Source organism: Marmota marmota, unplaced genomic scaffold (genome assembly GCF_001458135.2).
Source record: "Marmota marmota marmota unplaced genomic scaffold, marMar, whole genome shotgun sequence".
NCBI classification, from domain to species: Eukaryota; Metazoa; Chordata; class Mammalia; order Rodentia; family Sciuridae; genus Marmota; species Marmota marmota.
This window is the reverse complement of record NW_025999853.1, coordinates 2,153,980-2,179,252: the sequence shown is the minus strand read 5'-3', so window position 1 is coordinate 2,179,252 and position 25,273 is coordinate 2,153,980. Positions and strand designations below refer to the sequence as shown.

General features: G+C 38.2%; 1 protein-coding gene across 24 annotated transcripts in view; it reads right to left on the bottom strand.

The window, feature by feature from the left end:
* Positions 1-11,685, bottom strand: part of Rbfox2 (RNA binding fox-1 homolog 2) — a 202,069-nt gene extending 190,384 nt beyond the window's left edge. For 2 of the 24 annotated variants that reach the window (XR_007347281.1, XR_007347282.1), the window contains exon 1: positions 9,892-11,221. Coding sequence is in view for 19 of the 24 variants with exons in the window: in XM_048802129.1 (XP_048658086.1) it covers positions 9,892-9,939 (48 nt within the window). In the remaining 5 variants the exon portion in view is untranslated. Of the gene's footprint in view, positions 1-7,727; positions 7,761-9,891; positions 11,244-11,440; positions 11,500-11,542 lie in introns of those variants that run through there. The other 22 variants (XR_007347283.1, XM_048802126.1, XR_007347285.1 and 19 more) reach the window with 18 other exon arrangements.
* Positions 11,686-25,273: the final 13,588 nt, after the last annotated feature.

Below are 25,273 nucleotides of genomic sequence, written 5' to 3'. Positions count from 1 at the left end.
AATTTATATTATCTTGTACACTTTACTGTCATGTAGATCTAAAAAGAAAAAAATTCTTAAAAAAATAATAATAATTCCTTCCCCACTCCCTTGTCTATTAGCTGCAAATGACTTTGAGAAATTGTGAAGTCTATGGGTCTAAATCCTACAACATAGCACATTTCCAACAGGCCAATCCTTAATTTTTTCTTAGCTTACTCTAATATTAGTTACTTATATGTGTCAAATGGTCAACTGGCCCCATTAAAAATGTTCAAATACTGGATAAAATTTAGTGATATTAAAACCAGGCACGGTGGCTCATGCCTGTTGTCCCTGCTATTTGAGGGCTGATGCAAGAGGATAGCGGCAGAAGGACAGCCTGAGCCCTTTTGCTGGTTCAAGACCAACAAAGCCGTGTTAAAAAATTTTTGTCAAAAACTATGTAGATCAATTACAGTACTGGAGGACAAATTGTGATTACCACTAAGGTGACCACAGAAACTCTGCCTTTTGTGACACATATATACTCATACAGTTTGCAGTCCACTCTGCTGGCATCAGTCCCTGCTTAGCTAACACCTGTTTGGGGGATGGGGTGTGTTTTTTTTTAAACCTTTATTCCTGCTAATTTTTTTTATTTGTTATTTTTAGATATACATGACAGTAAAATGCATTTTGACATATTATACATACATGGAATATAACTTATTCTAATTAGGGCCACATTCTCATGGTTGTAGACGTGGAGTTTCACAGGTGCTATATTCATATATGAACATAGGAAAGCTATGTCCAATTCATTCTACTGTCTTTCCTATTCCCATCCTCCCTCCATTCCTTTCTTTCCCCTTTCTCTAATCCATGAACTTCTGTTCTTCCCTCCCTCCTTGGGGGTGGTTTTTTCGTACTAGGGATCTAATCCAGAATTGCTTTAACAACGAATACATCCCCAGTCCTTTTTGTTTTATTTTGAGACAGAATCTCACTAAATTGTTAAGGGCCTTGCTAATTTGCTGAGCCTGGCCTCAAACTTGTGATCCTCCTGTCTCAGCCTCCTGAACTGATGAGATAATAGACATACATCACCTATCTGCCTCAATGCTCTCTATTTTTAAACTTCCTGTACAAATCCATTCTGTTCTTTCTTTTGTTATCTTAATTAAAATTCAATCATGATAACAAAAGTCATAAATACATAAATAAGAAATAAAATTCTCCCTTAATTTACCCTTTCCATTTAAGGTTTAAGATCGTACTGTATCCCTAATCCAAAATGGTCTAAATTTAACTTTTTTAATATTTTTTTTTACTTATACATGACAGTGGTAAATTCAACTTTTTTTTAAGCACAACAAAACACCACAAGTGGAAAATTCCAACAACCAACCTCTGTTTCATGTACAAAATTATTAAAAATATTATGCTAAATTACCTCTAGGCTATGTGTATAAGGCATACATGAGACATAAATGAATTTCACATTTATACTTGAGTCCTATTCCCAAAATATCTTGTTATGTATATGCAAATAGACCAACATATAAAAAGAAATATCAAGTCCAAAACACATTTGGTAGAGTACATTTTGGATAAGGGATACTCCAGCTAACATAAATGTTCTTCAGCAGTTTCGTTTTTTTCTTTTCTTTTTTTTTTATGAAATTTACCATTTTCACCTACACATTTCTGTGGCATCAGGGACACCTCACATCACCATCACCCATCTGCAGAACTTTGTCTTCCCAACTAAAAACTCTCTGGTCAATAAACTCTAACTCCCTCCTTGTGGGGAGCCACTCTGAATGACTCCACCTTCCATACTAAACCAAGAGGCTTTGACCATCACTACATGGTGTAGTGAACTGGGAGCCGTCCCGGTTCAGGAAGTGGAGGGCATGTCTAACCCTAACCCTTGGGTTGAATTACACTCATCTGTCTCTTGTAACCCTGCCCCTTCTGGCCTTTTTTGGTTGGAACTTTCTAAGAATAAGGGTCCTCCCCAACAAAAGCCCACTTCTGAACATGCTCACTCCTCTCGCCAGCCTCTTGCTCTCCCATTTGGGGAGCCTGAGGCCGAGAGCAGAGAAGCTGTCCTGAAGCTTGTTTAAAGGTAAAGTGTGTTTGTGTTTTACTTGGTGTCCCTGGAAATTTACAGGAGCGACCGACCTTAAGTTCAGCAGCCCGTGCGGGTCGCGGGCAGTACCTCCTCATTCCACTCCCAGGCAAACACTGTTCTACTCTGTGTCGCCATGAGCCTGACTACTCTAGATACTTTACATGAGTGGAATCATAGTATCTGTCCTTTTGTGATTGGCTTATTTCACATACCATAATATCTTCATGATTTATCCCCCCTGTGGCATGTGTCAGATTTTCTTTTTTAGCCTTAATAATATATCGTGTGTGTGTATATACATATACATACATATATATACATATATATATATCACATTTTGCTTATTATTCACTATATATATGCAATGATACTTGGGTTGTTTCTATCTTTTGACTACTGTGAGTAAATCTGCTGAGTATACAGTGTACAGATACCAGCTGAGTCCTACTCTCAGTTCTTGGGGTATATACCCAGAAGTGGAATTGCTGGGTCATCCATGACTCTAAATTTTTGAAGAACTACCATACCATTTTCCACAGCAATTACACAATTTTACATTCCCACCAGCAATGCACAGGATTCCAATTTCTCCACATCTTTGCCCAACACTTGTATTTTGTTTAAGAATAGCTATCCTGGGCTGAGGTTGTGGCTCAGTGGTAGGGCGCTTGCCTCACACGTGTGAGGCACTGGGTTCAATTCTCAGCCCGCATATAAATAATGAACAAAATAAAGGTCCATCAATAACTTAGAAAAAAAAAAAAGAATGGCTATCCTAACGGACATATGTTATCTCATTGCCGCTTTAATTTGTTTTCTCTTATAATTAATGACACTAAGCATCTTTTCATTATTTATTGGTCATTTGGGTGTCTTTTTTGTACAAATGTCTTTTGCCCATTTTTAAATTAAGCCGTTTGGTTTTTTCTGTTGTTGAACTGTATATGTCATATTATATTGTTGGATTTACAGACCACAGATATTAATCCCTGATTAAAGCTGTCATTTGCAAAGATTTCTTCCACTGTGGGTTGCCTTTTCAATCTGTTGATAAATTTCCAATTTATCTATTTTTTTCTTTTGTTGCCATGGGTTTTTTTTTTTAATTTTTAATTGTAAAGGATACAATACCTTTATTTTTACTTATTTATTTTTATGTGGTTCTGATGATCAAAACCAGTGCCTCACACATGCCAGGCAAGTGTTCTACTACCAAGCTACAATCCAGCCCTGTTGCCTGTGTTTTTGATGTCATACCCAAGAATCCACTCATAAACACAAGGTCATGAAGACTTAACCACACATTTTCTTCTACGACTTTTATGGTGTCAGCTCTTATATTCTCTCGTTGATCTGTTTTTTGAATTCATTTTTGTATACAGTGTTAGATAAGGATCCAACTTCAAGTTTTTAAGTATGAAGTTTCTTAGATCTCCACCAATTTTATCACTTTTTTCCTGGTTTCTGAGGATCTGGAATTAAACATTCATTTCATGCATCTGCTGGTTATCAGCTGACTTTCAGCTCCAAATTACTCGTTTTACCTGCTCTGTTAAAATGGACCTGGACCCTTTAAATATTTCTCTTTTGCCAGTATGCATGTCAAACTTCGACAGTAGAGGGCACAGTAGTGACATTTGGGGGAAAAGGTTTTGCTGCGCTCACTCAGCAGCACCTTTAGGATACACTGTTTCCTCCCCCTGGAGGTCCTGCAGTGCACAGTAGCCAACAGCTAGCAGCTTCCCCAGCAGCCCTCTGGTTGTGTAATGTGCTGGGTGCCTCTGGAGAGAAAACTCTCCTTGTAACTGCTTTCCCCAGTGACCTAGACAGAAAATTTCTAGTGACTTCTAAAAAGCAGATATCCAGCAAGTTCTGCTGTTATGAGGCCACAGGGACTTTGTTCTCTACCATTCAGCCATGCCTTCTCCAAAAGGGATCTTTAGCTCCTGGGTCAGGGTGGGGATGCTGAGGGAGCAGCTCTTCTTTGGATGTTTATCTCAGGCTAGTTGCAATTATATTTTTAAATTAATTATATTTTGGGCTGGGGATGTGGCTCAAGCGGTAGCGCGCTCGCCTGGCATGCATGCGGCCCGGGTTCGATCCTCAGCACCACATACAAACAAAGATGTTGTGTCCACCGAAAACTAAAAAAAATAAATATTAAAATTCTCTATCTTTAAAAAAATTAATTATATTTTAATTATATATCAATCATATTAGTATATCATATCTGGGTTTTGGTGGAGTTTGGTGGGTTTTCTTTTTTAACCCAAGGTGCTTTACCACTGAGATACATCCCCAGCCCTTTTTATGTTTCATTTTGAGACAGGGTCTCACTAAGTTGCAGAGGGTCTTGCTAAGATGCTAAGGCTGTCCTTGAATTTATGATCCTCCTGCCTCAGCTTCCTAAATCCCTAGGATTACAAGCATGTGCCACTGTACCCAGTTTGTATCTGCAAATATATTGCTCGTGCTGTTCTCTAGGTTTCTCCTTACTTCCTGTAAACCTATCCCTCACTACTTCACTCTCCTAGGGTAAATAATCCCTTATATTAAATTCCCTGTCTCAATTACTACGTAGTCTCTCTCTCTTGATTCATGTGAGCTGAAATGAAATGCTAACAGCCACCTAATATACAGGACATACATTAGTGTTTTATGCATATTATTACTTTAAATTCTCACTAGAACCCTATGTTATATCATTCTACAGTAAAGAAACTGCGACTCAGAAGAATTATACTGTTTTCCCATGGCATTACAAATCCAGGTCTGCCTGGTCCTAAAGTCCCAGCTGGCTCTCTACTATGATATTTTTCTTCACAGAACCTAGCAATACATTTTTAAAGAAACCAAACATCTATGTACAGAAAAGAACAGAGCAGAACTGACTGCTATCCTTAGAAAGAGCAGCCTGCAAGCTTGGCCTAGGAACTAAGCAAAGTACTAAGAACCTACAATTTGGGGAGGGTGCTATCAGAACTGGTAATAGTGGTTTTATCAGCCAACACTTGTGGTCCTACTCAGAGTCCAGAATTTTGGTGTGTGCTAGGGGTAGGTTGTCTGTATCAACAGCCCTCCATCCCCAGCCATCTCAGCATAAAAATCTCTTAACAGGCTTCAAGGCAAACAATACCATCAAAACTCAGTGCTGGAGGAATTAAGTATGTCCTGCGTGACTCTACTGGGAGAGGACTCTTGGAAGCTTAAGCTGGACTTCCCCTGAACTCCACCTTTGCCCGCTTTGCATTAACTAAATTTGCTTAGTGTATCCTTTCACTATTACAAAGTATGGCCATAAATACGACTATGTGCTGAGTTCTGTATGCCCTAGTGAATCACTAGATGGGGATAGTCTCCAGAACCCCCGAAACAACTTATGACATGCCAAGTACTTTATTAAATACTTACAGCACACAGATGACTAGGGCCTTTGCCCTCAAGCAACTTTACAGTCTATTTCAATTCCCTTCTTTTTGCTTCTCTGATCTTCACTTCTTAGTCTGTTCACCACTTAAAATAGATTAGATACATTTCCCTGAGCTAAATTTCATTCTTGGAGCTAAAGTGATGCTAAATAAATATTTAATAAGTCCATCAGGCAAAATCTGAGATACAGAGCTCTAATAAACTCAAAGGCCACACATATTTTCTCTCTACCTTCCCCATCTTATTGTGTTCCTCATTAAAAATAAATTGGCAAACGCTTGTACATTGCTGGTAGAAAGGTAAAATGAAGCAGCTGCTATGGAAAACAGTTCAGCAGTTCCTCAAAACATTAAATAAAAAGCTTTACCACATGACCCAGCAATTTCACTCCTGGATACATTACCAGAAGAACAGAAAAGCAAGTCCTCAAAACCTGTACACAGGTTCACAGCAGCACTATTCACAGTGGCCAAAAGGTGAAAACAACCCAAATGTCTACCAACAGATAAAAGAAACAAATTGTGGTTTATTTTTCATACATGCAAAGAAGTATTTTTCAGCTATAAAGAGGTTTTCAAGGTTTGTCCACGATGCAGCATATATCAGTACACTGCACTAAGTGAAAGAAGTCAGACACAAAAGGACACCTGTAATGTGACTCAATTTATATGAAACTTCCTTAACAAGTTAATTCATAGAAACAAAGCAGACTGGTTGTTGTCAAGGGCTAGAGTGAAGGGTAAATAGAGGGTGATCAACAAATGGGTTTGGGGTTCTTTTGAGGATGATAAAGAATGTCCACACTACACAGAGGTGGTGGCTGTACAACACTGTGAATGCAGATGATACTAAATTGTTCACTTTTAAAAAGTTGATTCTGTTATGTGACTGTCATCTCAAAAATTTTTGAAAAAGCAATGAAGTATACAAATGGCACAAATGGAAAAATCTAACCTTACCAATATTATCTGAATGATAATTGCAACTTGGGATAAAATTGTCAGTAACTACAACAGATACTGATTCAAAAGTGTTCTATATCTCAACATTTGTCCTAGAAAACTGAATATTTAGAATGATTCCAAGCAACTTTACAGATACAGGTGCAATAGAGTACATCAACTTTTTTTCCAAAAAACAAAAGGTAAAATGTTTCAAAATTACTTCTTTTTGTATGTAATGTTTAATAAGAATGCATACACAAATTAATAGATATTTTAAGTAGATACTTGCCTATGTCATCAACCTCCCTGAAGCTTACGTATTTAGATCAGCCCATTCTTTCAAAGGAAAAAATAGCATGGAGCCTCACATTCAGCATTCCCCATGTTCAGGAACATATAACACATATACATACTTTTTTAAGTCTAAAAGGGCTTAACCCAAAATATTTACAGTGATTCTATGTCTTGATGACTGATAAGTTTGTTTTTATGTTTGGAGGCTGGGTGGGTTCCTATCTGTATTTTCAACAATTTTTCAAAAATTAACTTGTATTATTTTTACTTATCAAAAAAAAAGCAGGGGGCTGGGGATGTGGCTCAAGCGGTAGCGCGCTCGCCTGGCATGTGTGCGGCCCGGGTTCGATCCTCAGCACCACATACAAACAAAGATGTTGTGTCCGCCGAGAACTAAAAAAAATAAATAAATATTTAAAAAAAAAAAAAAAAAAAAAAACATTAAAAAAAAAAGCAGGAATAATATCAGTACCTACCTCCAGGATGATATGGCGATTAAATGAGATAATATAAATCCTTAACATGGTACTTAGCATATTAAAAATACACAATGAATGTTAGACAATATGAGTATCAATATGTTATCGTATTATTTTGGTTAAATGTTTTATTATCTATGGCAAAAGCTGTCACCTTAATTTAGGCCTGGGTCACTTCATGCCTAAATTACTGTAACAATAGTCTCACTGCTCCAGCAGCTTCCCTCCAGCCCTTCACAGTTTTCTCACCAGGGACAGGGTTAACTACCCAAAACCCCACTCATTAGGACTCCAATGCTAATGGCCTTCCATTGTTTGGAAGAACATCATAAAGTATACCCATACCTAGATGGCACCACCTACTACACAGCTAGTCTATGTAGTTGGTACATAGGTAGTCTATCACTGATGGAAACACCATCATGCAGCACGTGACTGTACCTTTAAAATTCAATTTAAACAAAAGACAGCTGATGCTCATACCTGCTTCTCCATTCAGTCTGTTTCAGTGTGTTATTCTGGTTGAATTACATGAAGAAGATCTGCCATTCCACTGATATACATTTGGAAAAGGAGGGAGTGTTAATAGTTTTCTTCAGGCACCTTTGGCTTTCTTCTTTAATACTAACCAAAACTTGAAAAGTGACAGTTTCTGAAAGCTTAGTTGTAATATGGCACCTGAAATCACATCAACAAATTTTTCCAGATTCTGTTATATTAAAGTCTACTCATCTGTCATGTCCTTTCCAGGATTTTCTGCCTAAGTATGACTCAGTAACATTACGAGTACATTGTTCATTTATAAAATATAGGTTCACGCAGGTGAAGTTGTGCATGACTTCAGCTAGGGCAGGAGGAACACTTGAACTCAGAAGATAGAGATGGGCATGGGCAATGTAGCAAGACCTTGCCTCAAAAAATAAAACAAAATGAAGTAAAGATTCAATAAAAAAATCTTCTAAATGGTGAAACATTTAATTATTTAATATCAAAAAGGTCACATTCAACAATATGACCATCAATCTCATCAGAAAAGTCTTTAAGTACTGGAATTGTCAAGTTCACAGTCCAGGATACCAGTCTTCCAAAATTCTAAGTTTTGTTTAAACACTCAAATTTTATCATTGGAAACAAATATTGTCACTGTTTTCCCTGACATTACAGGCTCACTTCATTTATTTTAATAAAGAGTCTGCCAAATATTCAAGCCTGAATAATCTTAGTCTGTCAGTTATTCTTTCAAATATAACATGGCATTCATGAAAAAAGAGGCTAGTTCAGCTGGCAACTCCCATGATCACAAAAGCATATTTCTTGAGGTGACATCATCCTCAGTACACAGCAGGAGTGCTTTAAGTGCATTACCATATTTTGTCATACAAAATATTAAAAAGATGCATAATCAAGGGTAGAGAATGATATTAGTAATAACTTTTATTGCTATGTCAAGAAGCATTCTAAAGCAAAACCAGCTTCTTCCCCTCCTTTAACTACAGGTGTGCAGTGTTAAAAAATATAATTACTTAATAGTTACTCCTTTTTTTAGTATAGGCAGTTTGTGGCTTAACAGGCCCAGGGCCTAGTTTGGCATGTCACAATTCCTTACCTAGTGAGGGATGGGGGGAAAGTGCAGTCCTCAGAATCACAGCAAACTGAAATTTGCCTCTAGCAACTTTTTAGCTCCATCACTATGGGAAGTTAATTCATCTCTCAGGCTCAAATTCTTCACCTTGTAAAAGAGAACACTACCTACTTTGTAGGGTTGTTGCAAGGATTGAGATAACACAGGCAAAGTGACTTTCACAGGGCCTATTCTTTAATGAGGTAGCCCTGCTAAAGAACAGTAATATCAATGAGAAACAATGCCTTACTTATATGTAAAACTTCACCACATACAAATCATAAGCAGATATGACAAGCACAGGATCACACACTTTGAGAAGATCACACAAATCACACAATTCTACTACAACTCTTTGAGACGCACCCTCCTTACCCTGTACCACACTCACACATAGGTCATAGTTTTCTTTGAGTACAATCAAGTACTTGAGATAGCTGAGAGATGAGTAAGAGGCAAGGAGCCTAGAGAGATGGGATGGTACTGGAAACTTAAGCGGTGGCCCCTTCTGAACAAACAGAGCTCCCACAGAGATTTACCAATGAAGGCTGAAGGAGAGGCGAAGGGAAGGTACTAACTCATGGAGACACTGCAATGTGCTAGATAATTTAGAGACATTATGTTGTGATCTGGAACTTTTCTCCACTATCAAGTAGAGAGTGAGATACAGAGAAATTAACTGGACCGAGGCCAAACAGCCCGTAAATGGTAGAGTCAGAGCCACAATTGTAACTCTGTTCTTTCCATTACATGGTACACAGTGGCTTAGTCCAGAAAAGCCTTTATCCCTAGGCCAAAGGGTAGGGGAGTTGAGTATATACTCATCTACATGCTAGTTAGATTGCTTCTCTCCAGCAATGGAAATAACTGAGAAAACTTATCCTTAACCTGTAGTTATCACCCAATTATTTCCAATGAGAGAAGAAAACAGTGGTTCTTATACTTTAATAGAAAGACAGGTCACTGGTACCATGTTAAAAGGCAGATTCTGGGGCTGGGATTATGGCTCAGTGGTGGAGCACTCACCTGGCACCCGGGTTCGATCCTCAGCACCACATAAAAAAATAAAGGCATTGTATTGTGTCCATCTACACCTAAAAAATAAATATTAAAAAAAAAAAAGGCATATTCTGATTCAGATTCACCTCAGAAGTCTGGGTGGCATCTCAGATTCTTGCATCTCCCAGGACATGATTAAGCTTCTGGGGCTTGGGCCATCTTCCAAACAGTTTATATGGAGCAATTCCCAATCCTAGCTGATCATCTGAATCATTTTAGAATCATTTAAAAATTATAGATTCCTGAGTCCCACTCTCCTGAATTCCGTGGTATCTGGAACTAATACAGACCTGGAACTACTGGACTACTTCCAGGCACCTTCTATCTCATAATTCTGCAATTTCAAGAGATTACAATTATTAGTCATAATCATCGTGTGCTCTGATTAAGAACACATCAACTGTCCAAACACTTTACATAATAGCTTACTTAATCCTCAACACTGTAAGGCCGATACTTATAGCACTATCATGCCCATTTTATCTTAAGAGGAAACCAATGCTCCAATGCACCAATGTTACTTGTCCAAGGTCAGCTAATGAGTAGCAGAACAGGGGGTTAAACCTGAACCACCTGATTCCAGAGAGTCAACAGGCACAAATAAATACAAATGGGTCACCTCAGAAGATGTCGCACTGGGAAGGCTACACTCTTATTTCTCAAATGCTACCATAATCAAAACATCACTGCTAAACTATATAACCCAAAAGCTCTTGATCTGAAAGTGAAACGCCCTCAAACCTAAACATATGACTTTAAATATCTTCCCTCGAGCATTTGAGCACAGGTTTGATTTTCTGACAATACCACAAAATCAGAAAAATCTAATTCAAAGACCTAGTGCCTGATCAAGTTAGGTATTCTTTAACTGAAAAGAAAATCAGTGTTAGGTATTGAAAATGTTTTCCCTATCACTCGAGTATCTCTGAAGCTGATTCCAAATGAGAGTTCTTTATGTTTTGCGCAATGGTTACATCACCAGAGCCAAGGTGACTATTTTGAAGGACAATACTCATTTGGATGCACAGGTTTAATTATTTTTTTAAAGTCAGCCTTTTAGTTATACCTAAAGAACATATTTGCCCTTCACTATTAATACAAACATACACATACTCGGTTTTCTTTGCTGCTACAAAAGCAGCTGTTTTTCTTTTCAATTTTCTTTTTATAAAAAGTGTTTTGCTTATATACATCCAACTATATGAAAATGAATAGCATAATCAGCCATTAATGAAGCATTTAACTGTATAAAATACCATAAAAGGCATCATACAAAGGCAACTATCCATCCAAAATATGCACAAAAATACCCTCACATACAAGGGATAAAGGCACGTACAAATACTACAGGGATATAAGTACAAGAAGATAGCACATTATTACATCTGATGTATTCTTTTGTTAAATAAATACATCATTTTCAACAAAGAAAATAGTCTGCAAATTCAGAATGATTTACAGATTTTTTAAAAAAATCAGGCATTAATGCAGATCAGCACAATTTCATATAACCAACCTCTCTGCTTGAACTGGACTCCCCACACCTTACTGAAGCCACAGTTCCCCTGCACAAACTCCCACTCCGCCACCCCCCACACACACCCAACTCCCCACCAACCTCACAGGGGTTCCTGGGCTGGTCCATGGAATCTGATGACATCACTCTCTCTTCCTTCCTGGAATTCTAAACCCTGCTGCTCTCCCCTTGCACACAGCTACCATCTCCATGGCAACCTCACCTCCTCCTGCTTCCCTATTGGCTTCATGGAACAGGATACACAAAAAGGTTTTCCGTTCTCCCCTCACCGCTGCCCCCACACACACACACACACAAAAAAAAAAAAAAAATGATGCTTTCAACAGGAACCTGGGCTAAATTTAGCTACTTGGGATTCAGAGTCCTATGACTAAGAAAACAGAGAAATATCCTCCTTCCTATACTCCTCCGTTCCCTCAACCCTAACCCAAAGTGGCTGCTTCACCTCCTTCTCTTTGGCCCCCTACCCAAAAGGCAAGTGGCAATTAATGAGCCGTAAAAACAACTGGACTGCCTGCCCCACATATAAGCTTAGCACAGAGAAAATTCTCACTCACCTCCTCCCAACAGGAGAGAGAGGGAGATAGAGAGAGAAAGAAGGGAGAGGGGGAGAGAGAGAATACAAAAAGTATGCAAAAAACAGTTGGGCCATTTCACATGCTGAACTTCACTCAGCCTTCTCCCTCCATCCAGAGACAAGGAGCAGGAAAGCCACGCCTAGAGGCAAAACAGTCTCCCCTCTTAGAAGACCAAAATTCTCTTGCTGTTTGCTTGATATGATTTCCTCCATTATAGGAATAAAAAAAAATGGAAAAGAATCGAGGAAGAAAGACCATACACTTCTCTGACCAAACACACAAAACCCAGAACCACAAATTCTGGGTCCAATTTGCCATCCCAGCAAGTGACCTACTATGTAAACTGAAGCAAGTTCTCACATACCTCAACTAAAAAGTAGCTTCACAAAGGAATGATATGAGAATTAATGTAAAGCAGTTTAGGTCCCTAAGCCAAAGGGACTGAATAAATAGAGTAAATTGACATCATTATTAGTAAAATTCTTATGGATATAATAAGAAATTTAAGATCCCCATAGGAAGAATATGAACTTCTTGAAAATCACTCTTTTATAATTATAAATATATGGCACCGCGGATTGAACCCAAGGGCGCTTAATCACTGAGCCATATCCCTAGCCCTCTTTTTATTTTGAGATAGGGGTCTAGCTAAATTGCTGAGGCTGGCTTTGAACTTGTGATCCTCTTGCCTCAGTCTCCCCAGCCATTAGAATTACAGTCATGTGCCACCATACCCAGCAAAATGTGCATAATTTCTTGAACCACAGACAGTTCCTACAAAGGTGTCCAATTCTGGCAAAAACCAGCAATACTCACATCAAACACCAGCCAATTTGAACCACTACACAATTTTGTAACTGGCCCTACTTTTTCTTTTATTAATCCAAACTCTAATTTTGAAACTACTATTAACTCTCCCTAAATGATGCCTCAATATGGCCAGGGCTTCATTTCCCAGTTCAGCTGCCCACTTCCCATTCTAAGGAAGTAATCCTTTCTCAGAATCATATTTGATTGTTGAACACTCAATCAACCCAGTGGCTATGACCTATATGACTCTGAAGGACAAAGGATCAATTGTGACCAAGTAGGAAAGGCTCCAAACAGGTCAGGGCCTTGTAGTAGGAAAGGGAATGGATAAAAATAAGGCACACCCAGGAAAATTGTACTTTCAGTATGCAGGGGAAACACTCAGCTCCAAAGCACTAACTTCCAAAAAAAAATGACAAAAAAGGAAAATAATTTAGTATGATAAAAAACAGTCATCTGCCCCAGACAGAATGTAAACAATTTGAAGCGGTTAGCAAAGTCAAAATGCCCCATTAGTTAACAATGCAGGCATCTAGAATAAGCTGCACAAATGCCCTGGAAAACAGTGTCCTAAGGGACACAGTCTATGCTAATAAACAACTGAAATTCACATGCGGGATAGGGACAGAGTGTGATTAGCCCATCTCTCAGATATGTGCTTCCTGATTTCAATCCTTGTTGACTCCTAACAAGCCAGTCCTTGTTTGAAATCATTACTGTGGACACTACTGATCAGAAGACTCCACAGGCTATCTACAATGGTATTATTCTAAAGGACCTTATTCTTAACACTCAAAATAAGACGGTCACCTCATTTTATATGGGAAGACTGAAGCAGTCACCATTATAAAAACTACCAACAATGGTCTGTACTAAGTGGGCTGCTGTTTTAAAGTTTTGCTCATCAATCTTTCAGACATGCATTAAGTACACTTGTTTTGTGTCGAGAGATTTATATGAGTTGTTACTATTTCTCAAAAATAAAAATAGCAAGTTGTACATATTCTTATCTCCACTTTGAAAACAAAAAGAGTTCTACAGATATCAAGGTTATATTAACAAATCATCTAATTTTTTTTTAAGCCATGATTCTAAATCAGAACTCCAAGGTCTATGCAGTTTTCTATTTGGTCTCCCACATTATTCAGGGTTGGAAAGAAACAACCAGAAATCATTCTGAATCAATGATTCATCAAAAAAACCTAAGGTTGCTTGACAACAAGGTCAAAATCGTACTTTTTATATATTACTAAAAGTATTAAATACTAAGCAGACACACAATACTTATAAATTCATTATTCTAATCCAATTATTCTAAACTTCTAGACAAACTAATGATTCTACTCAAGTCTTTTTAAATCACCTTGAGAAATTGCAAGCTGAAGCGAAACGACAAAACTTCAGACAACACACTAAGGAATTTAATTTTATAATACTTGAGATTAAAAAAAATCAGTCATAATGCCTTCATTGGTCCAATCATAATGTCATGATGCCTCTGCAGTCTCATCTATATTTTTTGTTAGTTGTTGTTGGGGGTTTTTTTGTTTGTTTTTGTTTTTTGTGCTGGGGATTGAGCTGGGGGTCTCACACATGCTCACCATAAGCTCTGCCACTGAGCCACATCTCTAGCTCCTCATTTGCTGGTTTTAATCCAGAAACCCTAATATAGTCAGGATCTATATATTAGATTTACGACTTCTACATTCTACATAAAGAACCAGAGCATTTCTCTAGGGGTTCAACTAAAATTAAATCAGCTGAGTAGAGGGACCATGATAAAGAGGACAAGGTCATGTGTGATACCCAAGAGAACCGTTATTACCACTCTCTCCTATGCCCCCTGCAACGTAAACATATACCCTCGCTTTTACTGAGAAATTAAATTATTACTTCTTCTGGAAAAAAATTTAAAGCATGTGTCTACTAATGTCAAATATTATAAGTTTTTATTCTTTAGAAAATGGCTATTGTTTTTCAGAAAATAATACCCAATCATTCACACTTCCTTTCAATATTTAACCTACCTACCTGCTAGGTGACAGTCTCTAAAGGTTAGCACTGAAGGACATACAAGCACAGCTATGTGTAATAAGCATCACAGCAAAGATACAATGTAAAGAGAATAACCAAGAAGGATGGCTAACTCTACAAGGGGGCATGGAAAATGAACAAGGAATGACCAAGTAAATGAGGAAGGGAGGGGCATTCCAGGGGGAGAGAATGAAGATCTACAAAGGTAGGGTTATAAGAACACGGCAGACCTAAAGCATTTTTAAATACTTTACAAAGGCTAGGTTGCAAATTGAGAAACAACTGCTTGATCAGAAGGCAAGACAACATCTTTTAGATTTTCTACCTCATCAGATTTAGTTTTCCTGAATTTGAGTTAAATTCCATAAAAGAATCAAAAACTTTTAAAACTATGTGGAAATTTCTCCTCTTTATAGTTTCCATGATAAGATAAAGGCTGAAATGAGGTATATTCTGAAAATAAAAGCTCAAGTGGTCAAAAAATGCTTAATGAAGATATTCCTAGAGAACGAAATCTAAATCTGCAGCCCTATGAGGTATAGTGAATCTTTTCTAATTATTCTCAGAGATTTAGTATAAAAGGCAATCAAGAGAGTTTATTCTCAATTATTTCTGTCCTGTGGCTGTTTAAAACTATAGGCATGTTGAAGTCAAGCACTGTGACACACACTTATAATCCCAGCTACTAAGGAGGCTGAGGCAGGAGGATAACAAGTTCAAGGCCAGTGTCAGCAACTTAGACCCTGTCTCAATAGTACAACACCCAAGGTTAAATCCCCTGTGGGTGGGTAGGTGGAGTCAAGTTAGTATTTGAATATTTGACAAGCAAATTCAGATTAATTTTTAAAAAGCACCTCTATCTCCACACAACACCCCAACACACACACACACACAGATATGTGCATACTCACATCCTACCAGCGTGACAAAATAAATAAATGTATGGCGGGAGGGAGGGATCTATCAGTGTAGCAATTACAGAACAAAAGAATGTTTTAATGGGGCTGGGGATGTGGCTCAAGCGCTCGCCTGGCATGCGTGCGGCCCAGGTTCTATCCTCAGCACCACATACAAACAAAGATGGTGTGTCTGCCGAAAACAAAAAAATAAATATTAAAAAAAAAAATTCTCTCTCTCTCTTAAAAAAAAAAAAGAAAGAATGTTTTAAGAAAACTTTTTACTAAAGCAATTACATGTAGAAAAATGGGCAACAATCATAAGTTGATTGAGAATTCAATGAATTCTCATAAAGTGAGTCCTCCTAAACAATCAGCACCTAAGTCAAAAAACAGCATTGCCAGAACTCTAGAATCACAGCCTGCACCTTTGCAAGGTCACTCCCACCTGCCTGCACCAATTACTTCCACAAACGCACTCTGCCTGCTTTTCAACTTTGTATGAAAAGAATCACATATTAAGTATTCTCTCTTTTTTTTTTTTTAAATAAAGGTTTGGGTTTTTTTCTAAGTTGTTGATAGACTTTATTTATTTATACGTGGTACTGAGAATCAAACCCAGTGCCTCCCACATGCCAGGCAAGTGCGCTACCGCTGAGCCACAGCCTCAGCCCTTAAGTATTCTCTTGTACTAGCTTTTTTCACACCACATTATTCTTGTGAAACTGATTCATTTATTGAGTGTATTATATTTTGTATATTATCTTGATTTATTGAAAGACATCTCAGAAATGCTGGAAGACATATTTCTAGCTTAGTGCTGTTACAAAAAACGCTGCTATATACATTCTTAATAGCAACTTTTGGGGGACACGTACACAATTCTGTTGGGTATGCCTAGGAGTGGAACTACTAGTTACATAGTACACTTCTGGTGAGCTTTGGTAGGTACTACCAGTTTTCCAAAGTTGTACCAATTTACATTCCCCCACACCAACTCCAGCACCGTATGAGGGTTATGACTGCTGAACACTCTGGTCAGCGCTCAGTAATGACTGCCTTTTTCATTTTAGTCATTCTGGAGATAGCATAATATTTCACTGTAGTCACTTGCATTACTCTGATGATTAATGATGGCAAGCAATTTTTGGGCACCTGGACATCACTTTTTGTGAAGGTCCTGTTCAGGTATTTTGTCCATTTTGCTACTGGGTTGTTCAAAATTTTGATTTATAGGATTTCTTTTATATACTGATTTGTAGGAGTTATATATGCTGAATACCAGCCAGATTTGTATATTGTAATTATATTCTCCTGCTCTGTGGTTTGTCTTTTTACATTCTTGATAATATCTCTTAATAGACAGATATTCCTAAATTTGATGTTGTCATTTTACTATTTTTTCCTTTATAGTTAGTGGCTGTGTCCTGTTCAAGTAAAGAATATCATGAATATATTTTCCTATGTTTTCTTAGAGAAACGTTAACAATGGAGCACTTTAATGTATATTTTTAAGATTCTCAGGCACATTGTAAACTTCCCAAACAGGTTAAACAGCTCAATCTGTGAATAAGCAAGATTATACTAAATTAAATTAACTACACTCATACCAAGTACCTGTTATATGCCAGGACTGTGTCAGGTGACACAAGAGATGATGGCTGAGATGCTCGCTAACCTAAGAAAACATTAGCTGCTATGGTTTGGATAAGGTTTGAGTGTGTCCCCCAGGGATTCATGTATTGGAGGCCTGGTCTTCAGTGTAGCAGTGCTGAGGACATTGCAGAAGGTCACTAGGGGTGTACCTGTGGAGGGGATAAAGATAGTTCTCATGAGACCCTGAGATGGTTCCCTCAAGGGTAAGCTGGTATAAGAGTGAGCTTAACCTCTGAATCACTCTCTGGCATTGTCTAGATGGGATCTTTCTTTCACATGCATTCCCACCAGTGTAGTGCCATCCACCATGAAGTGTTGCAGCCAAGGAGGTCCTTGCCAGAGCCAGCACTATGCTGTTTGGACTTTCAGCCTCCATAAAAATGAAATCAATAAACCTCCAGCCTCAGGTATTTCATTATAGGAGTGAAAAGCAAACTAATACATTAACCTTTGCTGATAGCATGACACTCAAATATTCGTTATGTTGAGTATTTAAATAAAACTAAAGATTTTGACATCAGAGCCCCCAAATAATATATAATCCTCCACCATTCTCCGATCCAAGTAAATTTCTACTTCACCAAAAAACACCAGGGCAAAGACATTACTGGTATTGTCTTCAATATGCACATCTAAAAACCATAACACTTAGCACTTTTAAGAATACAAGAAAGATCTTAAAAAAAGAGTTGTCACAAATCCATTATTTTCTAGTCCAACTACCTAAAAGAAATTCAAAAATTGTGCAATTTTGCCCAATAAAAAAATCTGGGTCATTCAAGCTAGAAAAGAGAAGGAAAGGAAAACTTGTATATGTATACACATATGTTTTCATATGCCCCACACAAAACACATTTTTTTCCTAAATGTTCTCCCACTTTCTTGTCCATAATTGCTTACCCTTTTCTTCCTGGTCTTAGGGAGAAAGGTCTGTTTTTTTAAAAAAGTCAAGCTTAAGAAAAGGTCCCAGTAAATTAAGGAAATCAAATATACATATGACCCCTTTTTAAAAAAGATAAATTTAGGAAAGGGCAATTAAAGATGAAAAGTTGAAAGCGGCCAAAGGAAAGAATAATCATTAAACCAATTTAGATAATTAGAGAATGTTTAAAGCGGCAATGAGTTTTCTTTATTTTCTTATTTTATAATAAGCCTCAAAACAGAATTGTGTTCCTCTTCTAAAAAAGCACAACGGGGGAAAAACAAGTCCGACACTGTGCCATAAAGAGATTAGAATGAAATTGCAAAGACCCAATGAACCCAAACCCCTGGGATGGTACAGTGTCTGCAATCATCAGCTAGATTCAGAACAATGAAATTAAGCATACCCCCAGTGTAACTGGCAACTAAACCAAAATAGAAAACCAAGTGTATACATAAACTACATCCCTGGTAGAATCTAGAAGGCTCCAAAGAACTATTCATAGTGTGTGTAGTTGAACGTCAGCACAAAACCTCTTTTAAGTGGTGAGTAGTATCTAAGATGTACTTGAGTCATTAGGAAGACAGCCAAATTCAAGCCCACATGAGAACACACACAGCAGGCATGCTCTCTTGGCAACACTGCTGCCTTGGATCTGGGTGCAAAACCCCTTACTAACTCCATAGGGTTCAAAGTCACTGTCAAACTCACCCTTCAGCAGATGACACAGCCAGATAGATCCAGTGATACTCAGTTTACTATGTACATAAACCATCCGTGCACAATATCCTGAATCAGTCAGTCAGTAGGGGTGCCAGGATTTTTTAAAATTAAAAATAGTGGCTTGGTTTTCCAAGTCTGCTTCACTCTCACATTCCCAATACCTACTTCCAGCCAACGCAGGGGTGGGAGGGGGGCTTTCCTAAATATTCAGCATCTGTATTTATTTGTACATCCCTTCCTCCTTCTCCACTGCTATCCCAGAAGAAATGTGTGTGCGTGCCTGCGTGTATGTGTATGCGCACGCACACTCCCATACGTGTGCATGCATGTGTATGTATAAATACACGTTTAAAATGCTTTCAGGTTTCCTGAAAATAAAGGAGAAGAGATTAGAGAAGAAAGGAGGCTAATAGGGGAGGTGAACCAGGAAAAAAAAAAAAAAAAGGCAGTTCACGAAAGGAAGGACAAAGAGAATACTAGAGAGTTACTCCTGAGCTCCAGCAACCAGAGCTGTTTCTCATTAGGTGAGTTGACTGCAGAGCTGCACAGGAAGTGCTCAGGGTTCTCTTGGTCAGTCCCAGCCAACATACTGAAAACCTCTGTACTTAACAGACCCATCTGGACTCAGTTAGGACCAGGCTCCTAGGAGGCCTTTCTGAAAAAGAGAGAGTAAGAGAGAGTTTAAAACTACAAAACTCAGTTTTCCTGCCTGCAACTTTCTCATGCCTTCTCCTCAAGTCACCCTTTAGAGTATATTTCTTCATCTCTCCTCCTAGGATAACCACAATCAAAAGAGTCTCATAAGAACACAAAGTGTGCTGACAGCTAAGCATCCTCACTGGACCCAGGAACCCCCTCCATTCATGCAACTAAAATCCCTTTTTTCACAATTAGGGGGTTTTTTTAGATGCTATTTTTAGAAATTCAAAGTGGCCTACTTTTTTTTACAAGGATTTAAAGTAAGCATATCCTTTATGAAACTCTTTTGTTTTGTCCTGTCTTCCAAATTATGCAAAAAGTAGAAAGAAAGAAACTGGCGCAGTTCTAACATTCAAAGGAAAAATATTTTTCCACTCAGAGTCCTGAGTTAAACTGCCAACATTTGTTTCTGCAGGAAATCAATTTCTACTGATGCTTTCTATTAAAAATTAGACTTCCTGGGTTGGGGTGTGGCTGAGTGGTAGAGCACATGCGGGGCACTGGGTTCGATCCTCAGCACCATGTAACATATTTAAATAAACATATAAATATGTTTATTTATAAATAAATAAACATATTGTGTCCATCTACAATTAAAAATATTTTTTTTTTAATTAGACTTGCTGGGAGTTTCAAATGCCTGAGATTTAAGAGTCAGGAGACCTGATAATAGGCCATAAACAAGCTATTATCTAACCTACCTGGGTCTCTATGTTGGCAGATTCTTTGGCCATAAGCAAGCTATTATCTAACCTACCTGGGTCTCTATGTTGGCAGATTCTTTCCAGCACCTAACCCTCAGGTTCCACATACTTAACAAAATACAAGATTATACACAACACCAGGCTCCACCCTCACCCAACAATCATCATTTTTAAGCAACTTCTTTTTGTTCCCAAAGACTGTAGAGAAAGAAATTGGGGGAGGAGGGTTTGATGGACAGAGCCTGCCAGTTAGTAAAGCTCTTCTATAGGCCACAGTCCCTGTCCTCATATTGCTTAGAGAGACCAATAGCCAAGGCAGGCAGATAACATGCTTAAGAAAAGTGCCAGGTTTAGCCATCTGGATCCAGCAACCTGATCAGAGAAGAGAGCACCAAGATCAGGAAAATTAAATTCACAAGCTACTGAAATATAACTCTGCTTTTTGTGATCTGTCTAAAAGCTTCTTATTGCAATTGATTCAATATTTATTGACTATCAAGAAAGCCAGATTCTGTGAGAAATACCAAAAAGGATAAGAAACTTCCCTATCTTTGGGAAATTATAATCTACAGGAGAGACAGAGATACAAAGGTGATCTTAGTTTGAGGCTTGATACTGATGAATAAAGTCGGCCCCCATCCAGAGGTTCTGCACATGCCATCAATCAACCACAGAATGGAAATATTTGAGGGAAAAAAAATTGCATCTGTGTATGAACACGTACAAATTTTTCTCTTCTTGTTCTTCAAGCAATACAGTATGACAACTGTTTACGCAGCACTTACAATTGTGAGGTATAATAAGTGATCTAAAGATTTAACATGTGGGAGGATGTGCAGACTTTATAACACTATGCCGCTTCACACAAGGAATTTGGGTATCCGTGGAGTCTGGTATCCACAGGGGGTCCTGAAACCAATCCTCCTTAGATGCCAAGAGACAACTTGTTGTGATGGAATTATATAGTCTCATGGGGTCCCATGGCTGACACCTCCCCCACAAGCCTTCCTAGAGGGTCGACACCTGTTTAGAGTGCTTGCTCTTACTTTCTTCCCTCTACTATTATATCTTCAACTATTAAGGAGGGTTTAATAAATCTGAGAATTCTGTTCCACCATGGAATTCAAAGGCTGGCATTATAAACTAAAATTATCATAGGGGTCAATAAATGTTAAATAAATAGCTCCTATACATAGAAAGAGGTACAGACCTATATAAATCACCCTAGGGCAGCAGGAAAAGCAGAGTAGAGCACTCAGACTCTCTGTCTCAACAGGGCACCTACAGTTACACCACAGCAGCCAGGAACCAATCTCAACCTTCAGGTTGTAGGCATTAAGACAAGTCAAGCAAGTGAAAGATTTAAAATTAGGACTGTCATTTCCTCCCTACACTGGCAAGCCTTCAACAAAGTCTCAGTAAAGTGAGAATCTGTGAGGTGAGGTTCCAGAAACAACAGGGTCTCTCCTGGTGGAACGCAGAGAGCAGAGCTATAAGGTACACATATGAAGGGTCTAGTGCACTCCTGAAATGTTAGTACACTTGGAATTAGGTCCTGAGAACTTGACAGTTTGGCAGACTACCAAACCAGCTCTGAACAGAACTGGGCTGGTCAGGATTCTTCCTGGCAATCAGCAGGAGAAGGGGCCAATCAAAGCTTTTGGCCCTGCCAAGGAACTGCAGGCTTTTCCTTAAAGGAAAAACACCTCAAGGTGCATGCTCTTGGGTATGCCTGTGGGAGGAGAGGGAAGGAGATTTTTAACTTTTCTGAACCTTCAGTTAACTTTATTTCTATCAATTCCTCCTCCCATATTTGTTCTCCTCTACAACAGTACCAGCATTGCCACTGAGGGTAATGAAATGTAAGTTAAGGTTCTGTAAAAAGGCAGTCATGATCCAAACACTGCACCAGACCAAGGGAGGCAGAGCACCCCAACACACACTTCACTGCAACAGCAGAAGGGCAAAGTTCTCCCCAAGACTCTTCCCCGTTCCTCACCTCCTCCCTCCTGTTCCCCTTCTCTGACCCTCGCCCCCAGCCATTCCATGCCCCAGCGCCCAAGCAATGAAGTGAACTACATGCTGACACAAGTATCACCAAAGGTGGGCCGGAGCAGGGTAGGCAGGCTCAACAAACTGATTGTGAAGACCAAACTTTTCTAAGTTTCCTATCCATCAGGGAACGGTACTTCTGTAAAATGCAATCAAATGAATTACTAGAAAAGTGAAATTTCTTAAAAAAATCAAAGACATACAAAAGACAAGCTCAAACTTCTCGTTTGAGCTTCCACACTCATAAAGTCACTGTGAGATTATTATGGAAATTTGTGAGTACTTTCAATTTCTGTATCTATTTTGTGTGAATTGGTAATAAACAGTGAGTGGAATAATGCCAGTCCACAAATGACACTTTAATTAGCACAGGTGCAATGAAAAGGAAACAAGTGGGGACATCACACAATCCCAGGTGCGAGCCTGGCTCAGTCACTCCCTAGTCACATACCCTGGGGCATACTGTTTAATTTCTCTGAATCCCAATTTCTGAATTTATGAATAGGAATGTAATATCACCAAATACTCTGCATGATTATAAAAGGATTAGGAAAATATAAAGGCAAGAAGCCCAGAATAGTGCCTGATTTAGACTAAGAAGCCAATAAAATAATAATTATCGTCGTCAAGAATTTCCTGTGATCATCCTGCATTAATCCAAAGGCAATTCCAATTGCAGCAACTCCTAATTTAGGAAGCCTGAATTTTCATAGCTAATTGTAACTAGCAAAGTCTAGACTTACAATCTTTGGCTGTCTTTTGTATCTTTTCCTTCTGTTCCAAGAACCAAACTTCCTTGCTCACTAAAAATGAATTTCTGTTTGATTTCTATTTAATCCAAGATATACTCCATCATTAATTCTGATATCATTTCTGATTTTATAAAGTATTGCTATTTCACTAAATACTGAGTAAACACAAGAATATTAATAAATTATGTGAAGAATATAAAAAAAATCAAAACTATACATCATTAGAATTCTATAGATTTTTCTCTTCCCTTCACATCCCTTCACATGCTGCCAAGCCCTCCTTCACTGCTATCCCTAATGATGTGACTCTAAGTCTAATTACTCTGCCATTTCATGACACACAGTATCCCAATAAGTCACATCACCTAAGGCCACCTCTTAACTGTCGAGGGCAGAGGTTAACAACATGGTTGTAACATTCTTTACAGGTCTCTGTGGACTGAATCCAGGTTCAACACTTCCCACACACTCCATGTTAAACCCCCTCTCCTCTCATGCTCCCTACCTTTTCATGTGGAACAATTCTCGCAGCCACTCCCCACCCTTGAATTTGGCATACTAAATCCTTCCATCAAAGACTGTAACCACCATCACTACCATCCCTTTTTTTTCCCCTTGTTTCTACCTTCCTTTCCCCAACAATTGCCCTCGTAACAGGGGAATGGCAATTCTGCCTGATCCTCCAAAATCCCTACCTCCCTAGAGTCAAGACTCCTCTCTCAAAAACATTTCCCTTAGGGAATGACAACATAAAGGCTACATGGAAAGTCCCAAAGAATTCAATCCAACATTTTTATATACTAAAAGAGCTATATTTATAATTTAAAATTAAAAACATAATGAGAAAAATATTTGCAAAAGCATTTGCAAAAACCTGAAAAGGGGTTGGTAACAAGAATATATTTTTTAAACTCTGAAAACAAACAGTGCAAAAAGGAAAAACCCATTTTTTAAAATGAGGACTAGGGTGGAGCTCTTGGCTAGCATGCATGAGGCCCTGGGCTCAACCCCCTGTTCCCCTCCCACCTACCCCCCCACACACACACACACAGCAAAAGATTTAAACAGAACCATGTCAAAGATATATGAATGACAAATATGCAAATAAAAAGATGTTCCATATCATTAGTATTTAGGGGAATACAAATTAACACCACAACAATACTTACCACGACTACATACCTACTACAATGATTCTAACTTTTTTTTTAATCTAACAATACCAGATAGTAGAAAGAATATGGTCACATCTGTTGCTGATGAGAATTCGAAATGGCATAACCACTATGGGAAGCAGTTTGGGAATTTCTCATATAGTTGAGCAAACACTTAAACATAAGATTCAGCAATCCCACCCCTATATTTACCCAAGAGAAATGAAAATATTAGTCTACACAAAAGCCTACACACAAATGTTTATGCAGCTTTATTAATAAAGGTCAAAAGCTTGAAACAGTCCAAATGTCCGTCAACTGGTAAATGGGTAAATTGTGATACATGAATAAATAACTACTCAACATCCTCAGCACAACATAAAAATATATGAATAAAATAAGGGTATTGTGTCCAACTACAACTAAAAAATAAATGTTAAAAAATAAATAAATAACTACTCAACAATAAAAAAGGAATTAATTCTAGTAGTATACTATACAAAAGAGCACAGATGAATCTCAAAAGAACTATACTATATGATCAAGCCAGATTCAAAAAACTATATAGAATAGGATTCCACACATATAAAATTTTAGAAATGGCAAAACCATAGAAACAAAAGTCAAATCAGCAATGGCAGGGATGGAAAGAGGAAACTGACTTCAAAGAGACCAAGGGAGGGCTGGGGATGTGGCTCAAGTCTTAGCGCACTCGCCTGGCATGTGTGCGGCCCAGGTTCGATTCCTCAGCACCACATACAAACAAAGATGTTGTGTCTGCCGAAAACTGAAAAATAAATATTGAAATTCTCTCTCTTAAAAAAAAAAAAAA